Below are 18127 nucleotides of genomic sequence, written 5' to 3'. Positions count from 1 at the left end.
GGGTAGTAGAGATATGGAGCAAGACGTTGCAGGACTTGGATACTGACTGAACTCTCAACAGTAATAGAGAACTTTGAGAAGGAGCCTGTATTCTTCTTTTGTGACTCCCCATAGTGTGATGAGTGCTCAATAAATGCTGTTGGCCGACTCTTTTAAACTGGGGATGGGGGAGAGGGGCACGAGGTTTGAAGGGGAAGGTGGAAGATGGTTAAGGAAGAATTTATGTACGTTCAACGGTCATAGAGAAAACAAATAGACCAAATAAAACTATTAGGCTTTTAATTTTCCACAGTTGTGTAAAATGAAATAAAATAGTTAGTTCCTTCTAAAAACCATTATATTCTGTTCCCAGTGGTAACAATTATGACTAGAACGGAAATGAAAACATATAACTATATCACAACCAAAGCTCTGAAAACTCAAGATATTTAGTGGAAAGAAATCCTGAAGAAACACTTAGTAGAGTGTTTGAAGTAAAAGCAAAACATTAAAACAATAAAAACATTTTCCAAAGGAAACAAATGAGGCTCAGCTAATTTCATGTCACTTCACAGCAATAAGGAAAAAAACGTTGGAAAAATCTATACATTATGTAAGCAATGATGTTATAAACATGAAGGAAATAGCTCTGAACTGTTTCCAACTTTGCCTCTAGAATTCCTTTGGTGAGATGGCTGAACATATTATTTCCTGTTCTTGTACTCTGTGGGAAGTAACACACCCATTTTAATCTTTGTCACTTTTTCCTATATCAACATTCATGGGAGGAATCAGCACTGATAATTCTCCCAAGGTTGATATCTCATATTCAGAAGTCTTGTGGCAGTGGGTGTCAAACTTAAATATCAGAATACCTGGAGAACTTGTTACTATCCTGGGATCTCTCCCAGATACAGTGATTCAGCAGGTCTGGTGAGGGATTCAGGAATCTGCATTTCTAACAAGTACCCCAAATGATTCTAAGACAGGTGTTCCACAGACCTTTCTCTGGTTTAGAATAACAAGCGTAATTTTCATGTCTACCTTCCAACTGAGGAGGATAAGTTTCGAGCTCTCTTTTCTATAATGCCCATAAGAATGGTGGAAAGGATTACAGGAAAATACATGAGAGTATACATAACACAGCTTTCATGACCTTTACAGGAAACTCAAATAACTACAATTTTTGATTTATAATAAGCCTTGAAATGAGGCACTGAAAGATTCTGAGTTGCATCCTGAGCCATCAGTCATTAATCTCCCCATAGTTTTAACGCTGTGAATATTTTATTGTATTCCTTGAAAATTGGTTAGTTTTAAATCAGGTTATAACTCCTAGGTAAGTGGAATATTAATTTTTTAAAAAATTACTCCAGGTAAATGGGAATTTTCTGTACCAATCTAATACTAGAATATGATACACTTTATGAAATACAGTTGATCCTTGAATAATACAGGAGTTATGGGTGGCGATCCTCTGCGCAGTCAAAAATTCAAGTATAACTTATAGTCAGCCCTACCTATACTCGGTTCCTCAGTATCTGCGGTTCTGCATCCACCAGTTCAACCAATCTCGAATTGTATAGTATTTACTGTTGAAAAAATCCGAATATAAGTGGACCCATGCAATTCAAACCCATATTAAAGGTCAACTGTACTTTATTATAGTACATATTTTTTTCTGAACATAATGAAAATAGCATTCTTCTCCAGACATTTAAATTACATAAGGCAATATTTATTCCACCAATGTCCATATATAAGGTTCTGTTTGATAACTAAGTAGTGTTTTAAGTATATTCAGCTGTTCTTGGGGAAAACCAAGAAAAGTGATTTTGATTTTTCCATGTTATTTAAGCATAGTGGAAAATGAAAATGAAAATTTATATAATTAGGCAGTTTTACTTAGATATGATACATTGTAACTTTTGAAAATGTGGTTTTATTTAAATGGGATATATTGAAATGTGGTTTATTTAAATGTGAAACAATGTATAATTCATAACGATGAATAGCAGAATGAGTGGCCAATCAACAAGGCTCATGGCTAGCTCTCTGAATGTGCGAACAGGATTCAACAACCCACATTACTGTTCATAACCAGTCTCTCTTCTTTACTGTCTGCTTCTTTCTCATCCCTATCACTCCTGTTATCTTCCAGGGATCTACACCACACAACAGAGCCTCAATGATACCAGATATATACCACAAAAAATTAATTTGTAAGACTCCTGCTGTTAAAAGATTATACCAGCCTATATATTTAGAGTCACATTAAGGAACATTGCAATAACACAGGACTGATTTTGGACTATCATTTTCAAGATTTAATGTCTTCTGTTGGTGAATCACAACTGGTCCTTTCCAGTCAGGCTGACATCACTCTAATCACTGACACTACCCTAGTTCCACAGATGATAATTCTTGAATGCTGTCATAATCAGGATCTTAATCTCAATGTTACTCACATTGAGAAAAAGAAATTTACATTTAGATTTTCTGCCTCTTTGAAGAAGTACTGAGCATAAAAATAATTTTTGGACACAATAGTTGGGCAAAACTAATAATAAAATGAGTAATTTAGGAGAGATGAAAAACTCACAAGGTATACTGTTTCAAAGTCAAATAAAAAGGGAGAATACATTAGTTTCAAAAGAACAAAAGTAGTTAATGGTGAAGAAGAACAACCAGTTATAGAAATAAAGATGTCAAAACTTCTGGGCTTTCAAAACTGCACCCAGTCAGGATATACCAGAGCATTCACCATTAATATGATGTTTACTTTAGATTTTTGGTAAATATCTTTTATCAGATTTAGGAAGTTCCCTTCTACTCCTATTTTTCTAAGAATTACTTTTCTATGAAAGGATATATGCATTTGGAATTTTATCAGATGGTTTTACTGCATCTATCTGAGATGATCATATTAAATTCACTTATTTTGTTAGTGGGACAAGTTACATTGGTTTTCTAATGTCAAACTAATCTTGCATTCCTGGAATAAATCCAACTTGGTCATGATATGTAATTCTTACTCAGATGCTGCAGTTTGGCTTGCTGACCATTTTGGTTTGTTTGGGATTTTTGCATTTATTCAGGGGGCTTGCCCTATAAATTTTCCCTTTCTGTTTGGTTTCTGCATCAAAGTTATGTTAATCAGTCCACCCCCTTTCTCTATTTGCTGGAATGGGAAATATATCATTTCAAAAAGGAGGCACTGAAGAGATTATAGATTTTCCAAGGTCTCTCTTATGCGTGAGCATTGTTAAGGGTAACTACAATGAAAAGCAAAGGGGTGTTAAAAATAAATCACATTATCAAGTAGTTGGTTTCACAGAGCCTGATTTAGAGATGGTGACAGGGATATATGACAGCATTTTACATTATTTCACTTAATTCTCTCAACTGCATCATAAGCAGTTTTAAAAATGAGGAAATTGAGTCTTAGACTACGTGACTTGCCTAAGGTCACACAACCAGGATGTGTTAAAGTCGAAATGTGAACATGGTTCTCTCACTCCAGAGACTGTGCTCTTAAACCACGCCTCCTTTTTTCCCCCTCTCTCAATACAGGAATCCAGTGTTTGTAAGACCTTTCATATACCTGCTAACTGTAACAACCCACAGATCTGCCACCAAAATAAACATAGCCTTTTCCAAAGTGCTGTAAAAAGTCTAAAATGTCTGAGCTTCATTACCAAAGGTTGGTAGTGATTCAAAATATACTAGCAGGGCTTCCCTGGTGGCGCAGTGGTTGAGAGTCCGCCTGCCGATGCAGGGGACACGCGTTCGTGCCCCGGTCCAGGAGGATCCCACATGCCGCGGAACGGCTGGGCCCGTGAGCCATGGCCGCTGAGCCTGCACGTCCAGAGCCTGTGCTCCGCAACGGGAGAGGCCCGCATACCAAAAATAAAAAAGAAAGAAAAAATATATATACTAGCAGAGGAGATCAAATTAAGAAGATGAAGTAAAGACAATTATGGAAATTCTAATTAAGGTAAGCATTCAAATATATGTAATAAATGTTTGTGGAGAAATTTTGTAAAATACATATACAATATAACAGATTGGAATTCACTGCTAAATCTTGGAGTATTTCCCTCCAATAGTACGTATATGATATATTCATTTCACTCTAGATACATAATTTTTCACTTTTAACAACTCTGGTATAGAAATTCATTTCAGAATAAATGGTGTCTTAAAAAATCACTGTCAAAGTTATAAAAGAAAAAAAATTGCAGTCTAACCTGCATTACTTCCCATTTCTTCCAGGGAATTGATGTTTGCTTTTACCTGGGGGAACTACTAACTGTAAACACTTTAACTTCTCTCTTTGCTTGCAGATTTTTGCACCATGCTGGTGGAAGGAACCGAAACCAGTCTGAATGAAGATCAGCTGGTTCTTTTGCGGTCCCGTTCCAGATGGGACGTTTACCCTGACTCTGAGGTTGTTCTAGCTTTATGGTAGGGTCTCCTATCAGAATCCACATCTTCGGTGTTACTTTTATTGTTGTTTTCCTTTCTTACTTAGTGCCAGAGAAAATGCTGCCTCTTCCGACTAACAGTATCTTAGATGAAATACAGTATATTTGAAATAATGATTATGCAACTTAAGAAACACATAGACAATATTTTCCACACCTTAAGTATTCCTCAAAGACATTATTTTAATGATTGCCCATGATTCATATAATCCATAATTCATTATTTATTCTCATTTTTGCAGATTTCAATTGCTTCTAATTTTTATTACAGAATAAAGCTGTAATGAACATCATTTTCATATCTTCATGTCATCCTGATAATTTCTTCAGAATAAATTCCTAAAAATTTATTGGACTTCAAAATTTATTGGCAAAACTATGTATTGCAAAATTGACCTATAGAAATGAGCATCACTTTACATAACTACCAGCATTAATATAAGGGGCCTACTTTCCCTAAACTTAAGAAAAATTGTGAAGTTTCATATGTAAAAAGACTTTCTCAATTGTTGATTAATTTGCATTTATATCTGTGGCTGACTGTTTCATATTTTTGTTGGCCATTTGCAGCTCTTCATTTGTGGGTCATCTCCTGATGTCATTTGACTATTTTTCTATTGGGATGTTAGTCTTTTTATGTTAGAATAATTTTTACTTGTAGAATATTACTGCAAATCATATATAGTGCTAACATCTTTCAATTTCCTTGTCTTTTCATTTGTTCTTAGACGTTTTGGATGTACTGATCATTTTAATATAACCAAACATGTTTCTTTATGGTTTCTTTCTTTGTTTCTGTGCTTAACCCCCTATCAAATGTTTTCCTCTGATTTTTTTATTAGTTATTTTGTGACTATTTTTCAATTCTTTATTCCTCCTGGAATTTATCTGGGTATGTGTAGAAGACTCTTTACAAGTGAAAACACAGAAGACTGAAACTACTGTAGATACCACATTGATGATATAAAATCTAATGTGAAAACAGAACTGAAGGGGCTTCCCTGGTGGCGCAGTGGTTGAGAGTCCGCCTGCCGATGCAGGGGACACGGGTTCATGCCCCGGTCCGGGAGGATCCCATATGCCGCGGAGCGGCTGGGCCCGTGAGCCATGGCCGCTGGGCCTGCATGTCCGGAGCCTGTGCTCTGCAACGGGAGAGGCCACAACAGTGAGAGGCCCGCGTACCGCAAAAAAAAAACTGAAGTGAATTCAAAAAGAAAACGTCTAATCTGCCCCCTTATCCACTCTCTCCCCTAAACCAAATGACTCTATGTTTGCATATTATTCTCGTTCTCATTGTTTCCAGCTAATTGCTTAGAACAGTGCTCTCCAAACTTTTTTTACTTCATGGCGCTGAAAGAAAAGGATAATCATTGTACAGCGCCCTGGTTAAATGGAGGAAGCTACTTAACAGCCTGCCAGAGGTCACTAGGCCTTGAGCTCCACCACTCCAAGTCCTAGTGCTACTCTAAAGGCTACATCTAAATGGTACATCTGTAACCATTTGTGGCACATCAGTTGGGAAGTCCATAATATTTCTGTCAGTTGTCATGTTCCTCTGAAAGGAACCATTCCCCAAAATGTTACTAGGGTCTATAAATCAGATGCTGGTAGTAAGGTAGAGAAGCCCGACTGTGACTGTCAAATAAAAAGAGAGCACTGAACAAAGTAAACTGAACATTTGTTGTGTTATTGGGACATACGAAATTTTTGTGAAAGAATCCTCTCAGTCAAGTTAGTATGAGGAAATTGAGTGACTTCCACAGTGTGGAAGTATCTGGTCATTAAAATATTCTAAGTTACTACAAGCCAAAGGGTCTGTGCCTCTTCTAAGGAAATACAAGTTGCAGGAAACATAGGCTTCTGGCCCTGGTATATTAGGGCTCTAACTTTTGCTCTTAATTTTTTAAAACTTTTATTGAATGATCCACTTTTTCCACTAATTTTTAAAGCCAATCTTTATCATATACTAAATTCTTACATATCAGAGTATCTTCAGAATTCAAGTATCCATTAACCACATACTGTTATGATAATGGATCATAAAATACTCTTACAAAAAGTGCTCTTTAAAAAGTCAATCCCAGGAATTCTCTGGTGGTCCAGTGGTTAAGACTCCATGCTTTCACTGCTGAGGGCGTGGGTTCAATCCCTGGTCGGGGAACTAAGATCCCACAAGCCGCACGGTGCAGCCAAAAAAGAAAAAGAAAAATCAATCCCTCCTCAAACATTCTTCCCCATTTCACAACACCTCCTACATTAATGTCTGTCTTTGACAGTGTCTTGCAGATTGTCATTCAAAACACAATGCAAGTGCAATGAAAATTCACTACAAAGTGAACTTGCAAGTCTCACAAATATGTAGTATTTCATGAAATTGATAAAGATGATGGAAGACTATTCAAATCATGAGTATAGCCATAGAATGTGTCAATAAGTCCAGTGAGCAATTAAAGGAAAGTTGCCAAGAACAAAAAAACAATGATACATGAAGCACATAAGGGAATGATTTGACTAGAAGATACCCTTACAAAAATGGATGAAGTCTGGGATCTTTTGTAAAAATGATTTGATTATGGAACAGCCAACATGAAGTAAAAATTATCATTCCATGTTTCAAATAATTTTGTCAAAAAATATTTCTAAGAGTTAAAATATTTATAAGTTAACTATGTTATACAGAAAGTTTTTTTTGTAATCTTAGCAAAAAATTTTAAGTTAAAGTTCTAGTGAAACTATTTAGGAAAATTTGGTCCCAAATTTAAATAGACTTAATTTAAGTGACCTTCTGGTATCAGTTATGCTCAGGTAAGAATCTGTTTCAAGGTATTAGTTGTCTGACTATATATTTGTGCAACAGTGTTGACACAGATTTAATTTGCTTTAACATCTGATAGGGCCAGTCTCTCTTTATTAATCATATTTTATTAAGAATTTAATATCTTTCTTGTTTATCCTACCAGCTGATATTCTATAAATTCATTTAAAATACCAAGACATTAATTTTAATCTATGGAAAACTTTACTGGAATTGCATTAAACTTCTTTACTAATTTAGGAAGAATTAGGGAGCCTATTTGCTATATTCAGTCTTTTTATCAAGGAAAAATTATTGTCTCCATTTATTTGTTTTCTTTGATCTCTTTTAGAAAAGTTTTCCTCACATACATCTTATATATTACTTGTTGAATTTATTCATAGGTGATAACAGTGTACCTATCTATCAAATCACCATCTAAAACAGAATATCCCTATTCAACATGCAGGCACCAATCCCAAGACAGGAATTGTTTTTGGTAAAGAGCATGAATGATTTTCAAAGACGGGGACAATAATGAATAGCATAACAGAACTTATTTCCAGCAATATGATGGAATAAGACATCCTGAATAAACCTCCCAAAATAAAACATCTTTTTTACTGGATTAAACATGAAAAACATCTTTCAAAGTGAATTACTGATCTGGCAGTAAAGTAAGAGGAATCCTTAGAGGCCAAAAATGAAACAAAAGCAGAAAATCAAAGATATAATCAGATGTGGGAGCCAGTGGTGACCCAAAGAGCACCAGCTGAACCCTCGTGACTTAGAGTTTTTAACAGTAGAATATATATTCTTCTCAAGTTCACATGGAACATTCTTCAGGATAGACCATATGCTAGGCCATAAAACAAGCTTCAAAGGTTAAAAAAAATTGAAATCAAACAAGTATGTTATCCAACCACATGGAATGAAATTAGAAATTAATAACAGAGAGAAATACGGGAAATTCACAAATATGTGGAAATGAAACAAACTTCTAAATAACCAATGAGTCAAAAAAGAAACCACAGGGAAATTAGAATACTTTAAGATGAATGAAAATGAGGACACAATATATATATCAAAATGTATGGGACACAGCTAAGGCAGTGCTGAGAAGGAAATATATAGCTGTAAATGCCCATATTAAAGAAAGAAAGGTCTCAAATCAATAACTTAAACTTCCACCTAAAGACACTGGAAAAAGAAGAGCAAAATAAACCCAAAGCAAGTAGAAGTAAGGAAATAATAGACTAGAGTGGAAATTCATGACATGGAGAATAGAAAAACAATAGGCAACATCAACAAAGCAAAAGATGATTCTTTGAAAATATCAAAATTGGTAACCTTGTAACTAGACCGACCAAGAAAAAAAGAAAACTCAAATTATTAAAATCAGTAACAAAAGAAGGGACATTACTACTGACATTACAGAAATAAAGAGGATTATAAGGGAATACTATGACTAACTATATACCAACAAATTACACAACAAATGAAATGTAAAAATTCCTAGGACACAAACTACTGAAACTGACTCAAGAAGAAATGGAAAATCGGAACAGACCTATCACAAGTGAAAAGACTGATTTAGTAATAAAAAAACTGCCTATAAGGCCTAGGCCTGATGACTTCAATGGTGAATTCTACCAAATATTTAAAAAATAATTAATACAAGTTCTTCACTAACTCTCCCCAAAAACAGGAGGGACCACTTCCCAATTCATTCTGAGACCAGTATTATCATGATGCCAAAATCAGACAAAGACCTCACAAAAAAAGAAAACTACAGACCAAATATCTCTTTTGAATATAGATACAAAAATCCTCAACAAAATACCAGCAAACTAAATTCACCAACATATTAAAAGGTTTATACACCATGATTATGGCTTGAGTGTTATCCCAGGAATGGAAGGTTGGTTTAACATTTGAAAATTAATCCCTGTTATCAGTAGAATAAAGGACAAAAGTCATATGATCATCTCAACAGAGACAGCATTTGACAAAATCCAACACCCTTTCATGATAAAAACAATCAACAAACTAGAAATAGAAGGGAACTTCCTCAACTTGAAAAAAGAAAATGAGTAAATACTTTGAGGTGAGTGAAATGAAGACACAACACACCAAAAGCTAACGTCATACCTAATGGTGAAAGACTGAATGCTTTCCCTCTAATTTCAGGAACACGACAGGGATAGCTGCTCCCCCCACATCTGTTCAACACCATATGGGAAGTTCTGGCCAGGGCAAGTAAGTCAAAAACAAAAGAAAAAGCATCTAGAAAAATTAAAACTACCTTTTATGCAGATGACATGATTTTATATACAGAAAGTTCTAAAGAATTCACTAAAACCTATTAGAACTAATAAATAAGTTCAACAAGGTGGCAGGACCCAAGATCAATAAGCAAAAACCAATTGTATTCTATATACTTGCAATGAACAATCTAAAAAAGCAATTTTTTAAAAATTCCATTTATAATAGCATCAAAAAGAATAAAACACCTAAGAATAAATTTAACAAAAGAAGTATAAAACTTATACCCTGAAAACTATAAAACACTGCTGAAAGAAATTAAAGAAGACTGTTTTTGAATTTTATTTTTTATACAGAAGTTTCTTATTAACTAATTTTATACATATTAGTATATATATGTCAATCCCAATCTCCCAATTCATCCCACCATGCCCCCCCCCCCCCCCCCCTCCCCCCCCCGTGTCCATACATTAGTTCTCTACATCTGTGTCTCTATTTCTGCCTTGCAAACTGGTTCAACTGTACCATTTTTCTAGATTCCACATATATGCATTAATATATGATATTTGTTTTTCACTTTCTGACTTAATTCACTTTGTATAACAGTCTCTAGGTCCATCCACGTTTCTAAAAATGACCCAATTTCATTCCTTCATATGGCTGAGTAATATTCCATTGTATATATGTACCGCATCTTCTTTATCCATTTGTCTGTTGATGGACACTTAGGTTGTTTCCATGACCTGGCTATTGTAAATAGTGCTGCAACGAACATTGGGGTGCATGTGTCTTTTTGAATTATGGTTTTCTCTGGGCATATGCCCAGTAGTGGGATTGCTGGGTCATACAGGAATTCTATTTTTACTTTTTAAAGGCACCTCCATACTGCTCTCCATACTGGCTGTATCAATTTACCTTCCCACCAACAGTGCAAGAGGGTTCCCTTTTCTCCACACCCTCCCCAGCACTTGTTGTCTGTGGATTTTCTGATGATGCCCATTCTAACCGGTGTGAGGTGATACCTCATTGTAGTTTTGATTTGCATTTCTCTAATAATTAGTGATGTTGAGAAGCTTTTCATGTGCCTATTGGCCATCTGTATGTCTTCTTTGGAGAAATGTCTATTTAGGTCTTCCACCCACTTTTTGATTGGGTTCTTTGTTTTTTTGATATTGAGCTGCATGCGCCATTTGTATATATTGGAGATTATTCCTTTGTCCACTGATTTGTTTGCAAATATTTTCTCCCATTCTGAGGGTTGTCTTTTTGTCTTGTTTATAGTTTCCTTTGCTGTGCAAAAGCTTTGAAGTTTCATTATGTCAAATTTGTTTATTTTTATTTCCATTACTCTAGGAGGTGTGACAAAAAAGATCTTGCTGTGATTTATGTCAAAGAGTGTTCTGCCTATGTTTTCCTCTAAGAGTTTTATAGTGTCTGGCCTTACATTTAGGTCTTTAATGCATTTTGAGTTTATTTTTGTGTACGGTGTTAGTGAGTGTTCTAATTTCATTCTTTTATATGTAGCTGTCCAGTTTTCCCAGCACCACTTATTGAAGACACTGTCTTTTCTCCCTTGTATATCCTTGCCTCCTTTGTCATAGATTAGTTGACCATAGGTGCATGGGTTTATCTCTGGGCTTTCTGTCCAGTTCCATTGATCTATATTTCTGTTTTCGTGCCAGTACCATATTGTCTTGATTACTGTAGCTTTGTAGTATAGTCTGAAGTCAGGGAGTCTGATTCCTCCAGCTCCATTATTTTCCCTCAAGATTGCTTTGGCTATCCAGGGTCTTTTGTGTCTCCATACAAATTTTAAGATTTCTTGTTCTACTTCTGTAAAAAATGCACTTGGTAATGTGATAGGGATTGCACTCAATCTGTAGATTGCTTTTGGTAGTAGAGTCGTTTTCAAAACGTTGATTCTTCCAATCCAAGAACATGGTATATCTCTCCAACTGTTTGTGTCATCTTTGATTTTTTTCATCAGTGTCTTATAGTTTTCTGAGTACAGGTCTTTTACCTCCTTAGGTAGGTTTATTCCTAGGTATTTAATTTTTTTTCTTTAATAAATTTATTTAATTTTATTTATTTATTTTTGGCTGTGTTGGGTCTTCATTGCTGCACGTGGGCTTTCTCTAGTTGTGGCGAGCAGGGGTGACTCTTCGTTGTGGTGCATGGGCTTCTCCTTGCAGTGGCTTATGTTTTGCAGAGCACACGCTCTAGGCATGTGGGTTTCAGCAGTTGTGGCACATGGGCTCAGTAGCTGTGGCTCGTGGGCTCCAGAGCGCAGGCTCAGTAGTTGTGGCACACGGGCTTAGTTGCTCTGCGGCATGTGGGATCTTCCTGAACCAGGGCTCGAACCCATGTCCCCTGCATTGGCAGGCAGATTCTTAACTACTGCACCACCAGGGAAGTCCTATATTTTATTCTTTTTGTTGCAGTGGTGAATGGGATTGTTTCTTTAATTTCTCTTTCTGATCTTTTGTTGTTAGTGTATAGGAATGCAAGAGATTTCTATGCTTTAATTTTGTATCCTGCAACTTCACCAAATTCATTGAAGAGCTCTAGTAGTTTTCTGGTGGCATCTTTAGGATTATCTATGTATAGTATCATCTGCAAACAGTTAGTTTTACTTCTTTTCCAGTTTGTATTCTTTTATTTCTTTTTCTTCTCTGATTGCCGAGGCTAGGACTTCCAAAACTATGTTGCATAATAGTGGTGACAGTGGACATCCTTGTCTTATTCCTGATCTTAGAGAAAATGGTTTCAGTTTTTCACCACTGAGAATGATGTTGGCTGTGGGTTTGTCATATATGGCCTTTATTATATTGAGGTAGGTTTCCTCTATCCCCACTTTCTGGAGTTTTCATCATAAACGGGTGTTGAGTTTTGTCAAAAGCTTTTTCTGCATCTATTGAGATGATCATATGGTTTTTATTCTTCAATTTGTTAATATGGTACATCACATTGATTGATTTGTGTATACTGAAGAATCCTTGCATCCCTCGGATAAATCTCACTTGATCATGGTGTATGATCCTTTTAACGTGTTGCTGGATTCTGTTTGCTAGTATTTTGTTGAGGATTTTTACATCTATATTCATCTGTGATATTGGTCTGTAATTTTCTTTTTTTGTAGTATCTCTGTCTGGTTTTGGTATCAGGGTGATGGTAGCCTTGTAGAATGAGTTTGGGAGTGTTCCCTCCTGTGCAATTTTTTGGAGGAGTTTGAGAAGGTTTGCTGTTAGCTCTTCTCTCAATGTTTGACAGAATTCACCTGTGAAGCCATCTGGTCCTGGCTTTTTGTTTGCTGGAAGATTTTTAATCACAGTTTCAATTTTATCACTTGTGATTAGTCTGTTCATATTTTCTATTTCTTCCTGGTTCAGTCTTGGAAGTTTATACCTAAGAATTTGTCCATTTCTTCCACGTTGTCCATTTTATTGGCATCGAGTTGCTTGTAGTATTCTCTTATGATGCTTTGTATTTCTGCAGTGTCTGTTGTAACTTTTCCTTTTTCATTTCTAATTTTGAGTCCTCTCCCTTTTTTTCTTTTGCAGTACGCAGGCCTCTCACTGTTGTGGCCTCTCCCGTTGCAGAGCACAGGCTCCGGACACACAGGCTCAGCGGCCATGGCTCATAGGGCCAGCCACTCCGCGGCATGTGGGATCTTCCCAGACCGGGGTATGAACCCGTGGCCCCTGCATCAGCAGGCGGACTCTCAACCTCTGAGCCACCAGGGAAGCCCTCTCCCTCTTTTTTGTGATGAGTCTGGCTAAAGGTTTATCCATTTTGTTTATCTTCTCAAAGAACCAACTTTTAGTTTTATTGATCTTTGCTACTGTTTTGTTTCTATTTCATTTATTTCTGCTCTGATTTTATGATTTCTTTCCTTCTATTAACTTTGGGTTTTGTTTGTTCTTCTTTCTCTAGTTACTTTAGGTGTAAGGCTAGATTGTTTGAGATTTTTCTTGTTTCTAGAGGTAGGATTCTATTGCTATAAAATTCCCTCTTAGAACTGCTTTTGCTGCATCCCATAGGTTTGGATCAACATGTTTTCATTTTCATTTGTCTCTAGGTATTTTTTGATTTTCTCTTTGATTTCTTCTGTGATCTATCTCCTGGTTATTTAGTAACGTATTGTTTAGCCTCCACATGTTTGTTTTTTACATTTTTTCCCCTGTAATTTATTTCTAATCTCATAGCGTTGTGATCAGAAAAGATGCTTGATATGATTTCAATTTTCTTAAATTTACTGAGGCTTGATTTGTGACTCAAGATGTGATCTGTCCTGGAGAATGTTCCGTGTACACAGAAGAAAATGTAGTCTGCTGTTTTTGGATGGAATGCCCTATAAATGTCAATTAAATCTGTCTGGTGTTTTGTGTCATTTAAAGATTGTGTTTCGTTATTAATTTTCTGTCTGGATGTTCTGTCCATTGGTGTAAATGAGGTGTTAAAGTCCCCCACTATTATTGTGTTACTGTCCATTTCCTCTTTTATAGTTGTCAGCATTCGCCTTATGTACTGAGGTGCTCCTATGTTGGGTGCATATATAATTGTTGTATCTTCTTCTTGGATTAATACCTTGATCATTATGTAGTGTCCTTCCTTGTCTCTTGTAACATTCTTTAAAGTCTGTTATCTTATATGAGTATCGCTACTCCAGCTTTCTTTTGATTTCCATTTGCATGGAATATCTTTTTCCATCCCTTCACTTTCAGTGTGTATGTGTCCCTAGGTTTGAAGTGGGTCTCTTGTAGACAGCATATATATGGGTCTTGTTTTTGTATACATTCAGTGAGCCTGTGTCTTTTGGTCGGAGCATTTAGTCCATTCACATTTGCTGGAGTGGGGCCCAAAATTTGCTTGGACTAACAAGTTCCCAGGTGATGTTCATACTGCTGATTTAAGAACCATACTTTTTGAGTATCACTGACCTAGAGAAATTTGAATATGTGCAGCTGGAATCACATTCAAGAAGGAATGTTCATAACTACCTTGTTTATAATAGTAAAAAAGTGAAAATAATCTAAATGTCCGTAGTTGAATGGATAAATACCAACATTAATATGTGGTAAAACTATAATGAAAAATAAAGAATTATTAATACAAAATTCAGGATAGTGGTCATCTGGGAGTTAGGAAAGAGAGAGAAGTATCAAGGACACACAGAGGTGCCTCGAAGTTAATGTTCTATATTTTAAACGATGTCGTACTTCAAAATGTAAGTAAAATACATACTTCATATATATTCTAATATGTGTGAATCATTTCATAATAAAAATTTTTAAGTGGGAGATAATGATCAGCTATGTCAGATGGTGCTGAGAGTTCAAAGAAAGGTGAGGACACAGAAAAGACTATTGAATTTGGCAAAAGGAAATTTGTGGTGATCTCTAGAAGTGATTTCAGAGGAGCAATGAGGACAGAAGCCAAACTAGAATGGATTGAGAACACCATAATACAAGATAGAAACTGCCAAAATCATGAGAAGTGAAAATTAATATCAATATTTCAGTAGTGTACATGATAGGAATTACTTCCAAACAGGGTTCATCAATACCACTTCCTGGAAGAGGCATTTGTATAGGATTCTAGAGGATGGGCAACATTTGGGTATACAGAAGCAGGACATGAAGGATGTTTCAGGCAAAAAGAACAATAGGAACAATGCCAGTAAAGGCAGAATCAAGCAAAAGTTAGATATGAAGGGGAAGGGCAATCAGTGCAGTCTAGCTGGAGCACAGTGGCTGCGTGAAGACTAGGATTTAGCTAGAAAGGTACAGGTTGTTCAAGACTGGCACTGTCAACATGGTAGTCACTGGCTACATGTGGCTACTGAGCACTTAAAATGTGGCTAGTACAACTGAAGAACTGAAGGTTTAATTTGAATTAATGTAAATTTAACTGATACCCGATTCAGTTATAGGAACACTTTTAAGTATATTTGGAAGAACCTGCATATATGAATAAACTTTTTCAAACAGTAGATTTTATGTAACCTAAATATAGACCAAGTATTTTCAATAAAAATGCAGCATCTGAATTAATATGGGCTGTAAATAAGGTGACCATCTGTACAAGTTTTAGCACTGTAAGTCACACAACACAGGGTCACCCTACCTGTAAGAGTAATCTATATTCTAGATGTCAAAGCATGTAAAATAGCTCATTAATAAAAGCTTTTATTATATGTTGAGATAATAATATCCTGTATATATAAGGCTAAATTAAATGTATTAAGGCTAATCTCACCTGGTTTTTACTTTTTTTAATGTGGCCATCAGAAATTTTAAAATTATACATGCCTGGACTTCCCTGGTGGTGCAATGGTTAGGAATCCGCCTGCCAATGCAGGGGACACATGTCCAAGCCCTGGTCCAGGAAGATCCCACATGCCACGGACCAACTAAGCCCATGCACCGTAACTACTGAGCCCGCGTGCCACAACTACTGAAGCCTGGGCGCCTAGAGCCCGCACTCCGCAATAAGAGAAGCCACCACAATGAGAAGCCGGCGCACCACAATGAAGACCCAACGCAGCCAAAAATAAACAAATAAATTTATTATAAATAAATAAATAAATAAATAAAATTACACATGCCTGACATTATATTAAGTATTGGACAGCACTGGTCTAGATAAAGGCAAGCCTTAAAGACCAACTTGAGTTTTGGCTATTACTCAGTAGGATTTAAAGTGCCACTGAAATCTCAAAATGTCCACATAAATTTTTTTTAAGTAAAAGGAAGTATTGTAGCATTTGGAACTATAAAAATAAAACTGCCCTCTGGAGTTAAATTTTTTAACTCACTCAATAAATCAAAGGAGAAATGAAGTCGCCAAGAAAAAAAAATGGTTTCCAGGCCTATAAGACTTGACTAGTTTACAAAGGCTTTACAAATGTATAACACACATCAACCAAGTTCCTAGCTTTGGGTGCATGGCAAACCGTTTATAAACAGTCCTAATTAACAACCAACTTTTGTATTTATTCCTTCTTTTGACAGTCACAGGTTTACAGATCTACACAACATCTCATTTTCTACAAATCAGGAAAATTTCTAATGAATACCAGAGAATCATAGACAATGCTAGAACATTATGTAAGTTAACAGTTCTGTTTTTTTGGAGAGAGATTCTCAAAGACTGTCCCCTATCACTCATCCTCCAACAATGTCCTATAACAGAAAAATAAGTCAGAAGGATTATTTTGCCTAACATTTGCAATTCTGGGAAGTCTTATCTAGCACTCTGACTAGCACCTGGCTCCCGCCAACCGCCCATCCATAATTTAGGGAATGTCACCACCATCTAACCAGTTGCCCAAGCCAGAAATGTGATAGTCATACTAAATTTCTACTTCAACTTCACCCCATTCAAAGACCTTTTCAAATTCCACCTTAATTTGTTTTGAAATTTTCTTAATATTTCACCCCAACCCAACCCTCCACCTAAGGCCCACATAGCTAAATATGGCAGAATTAGGATTAAACTAAATTTGTCTCTATATGGACTCTCTCTCTCTGGGTCATCTGATTCACCTCTGTGGTTTTAACTCCCAAATTGTATCTCCAGCTCAGATTTTTCTCAAAATACCTCAGAACTGGAAATCCAATCACCTACTAGAAACATCCACCTGAATACTAGGATGGGTGAATATTCCATCCCAATCTCAAAGTATCCAAATATTCAGTTTATCATGTTTCCCATCCAATTTGTTACTTATCACCTATTCTCCAAATGTTGGGATGGTTAGAGTTCCTACATTAGAAAACTGGACATCAATTTCTCTATCAATATCCAATTAATCAAGTCCTTCCCATTTTATCTCTATTTTTCAAATCCTTTCTCCATTTTTCATCCCAACAAATCCTCACCTGATCTCCCTTTAACAACCCACATCCAAACTTCAGAATGTGACCTACAAGCTTTCCATGAACTGATCATTACCTACCTTTCCTTTCTCTATTTATTGTCTTGTACTGAGTAATTCAACCATAAGAAATTGCTTGTAGTTTATACATGCACTAGGTTGTTTCTCATCGATCTTTTTTCATGTGCTCTCTATGCCCAGACAGACTTCTTTCCAATTTTAAGGAGCATGTGCAGGTCTCCAACGTCTACCCATGGAAGAAACGGTAAATCTAAGTACTCAGGTTCTACTGGCATTAAAGTCCAAGAATCAACAAAATGAGTCTATCCTGCTGCCCCTGGTAGAGGTTCTTGGGTACAGAAATCTACCACCAGGATGTATTCCTAGTCATAAAGTTTCTCCAGTGGGGCTTAAAGGCAGTAGCTAGTTATGCTCACTAGACCAGTAGAATGAGCATTATGGACATTCAGTTTCTTTAAAGCACAACTTCTGGTTTCTAATTTTCAGTTAAGTACCTGTTCTTGAGCATCCTTTCCAAAAGAGTGGCTGCCAAAATTCTGCTTGATTTAGCATCTTTTGTTGAGTCATCTGGAAGAAGTGACTTGCCGAGATAAGTCTAGGAAAAAAGGGCAAAGAAGCCATGTAGATGACCTGCAGTAATGTAATGTCACTAGGAGCAGGGAATGAGAATTGCAAGGTCAATCTTATTAAAGGAAATGTTCT

The 18127-nt window shown here is 36.2% G+C and overlaps 2 protein-coding genes across 3 annotated transcripts in view; both read right to left on the bottom strand.

Moving 5' to 3' along the window:
* Nucleotides 1–18006, bottom strand: part of MSRB3 (methionine sulfoxide reductase B3) — a 191553-nt gene extending 173547 nt beyond the window's left edge. The window contains exon 1 of the mRNA XM_029204718.1: nucleotides 17920–18006. The gene's annotated coding sequence lies outside the window, so the exon portion shown is untranslated. The remainder of the gene's footprint in view (nucleotides 1–17919) is intronic.
* The window catches only part of LEMD3 (LEM domain containing 3), a 69663-nt gene continuing 67672 nt past the window's right edge, over nucleotides 16137–18127 (bottom strand). The window contains exon 12 of one of the 2 annotated variants that reach the window (XM_029204715.1): nucleotides 16137–18020. In XM_029204715.1, the coding sequence (XP_029060548.1) occupies nucleotides 17901–18020 (120 nt within the window). In that variant the 3' untranslated portion in view covers nucleotides 16137–17900. The remainder of the gene's footprint in view (nucleotides 18021–18127) is intronic. The other variant, XM_029204716.1, reaches the window with a different exon arrangement.

The sequence above is a fragment of the Monodon monoceros genome, unplaced genomic scaffold (assembly GCF_005190385.1).
Source record: "Monodon monoceros isolate NGI ecotype Baffin Bay Population unplaced genomic scaffold, NGI_Narwhal_1 Super_Scaffold_6, whole genome shotgun sequence".
Taxonomy (NCBI): domain Eukaryota; kingdom Metazoa; phylum Chordata; class Mammalia; order Artiodactyla; family Monodontidae; genus Monodon; species Monodon monoceros.
This window is presented reverse-complemented; position numbering and strand designations above follow the sequence as displayed.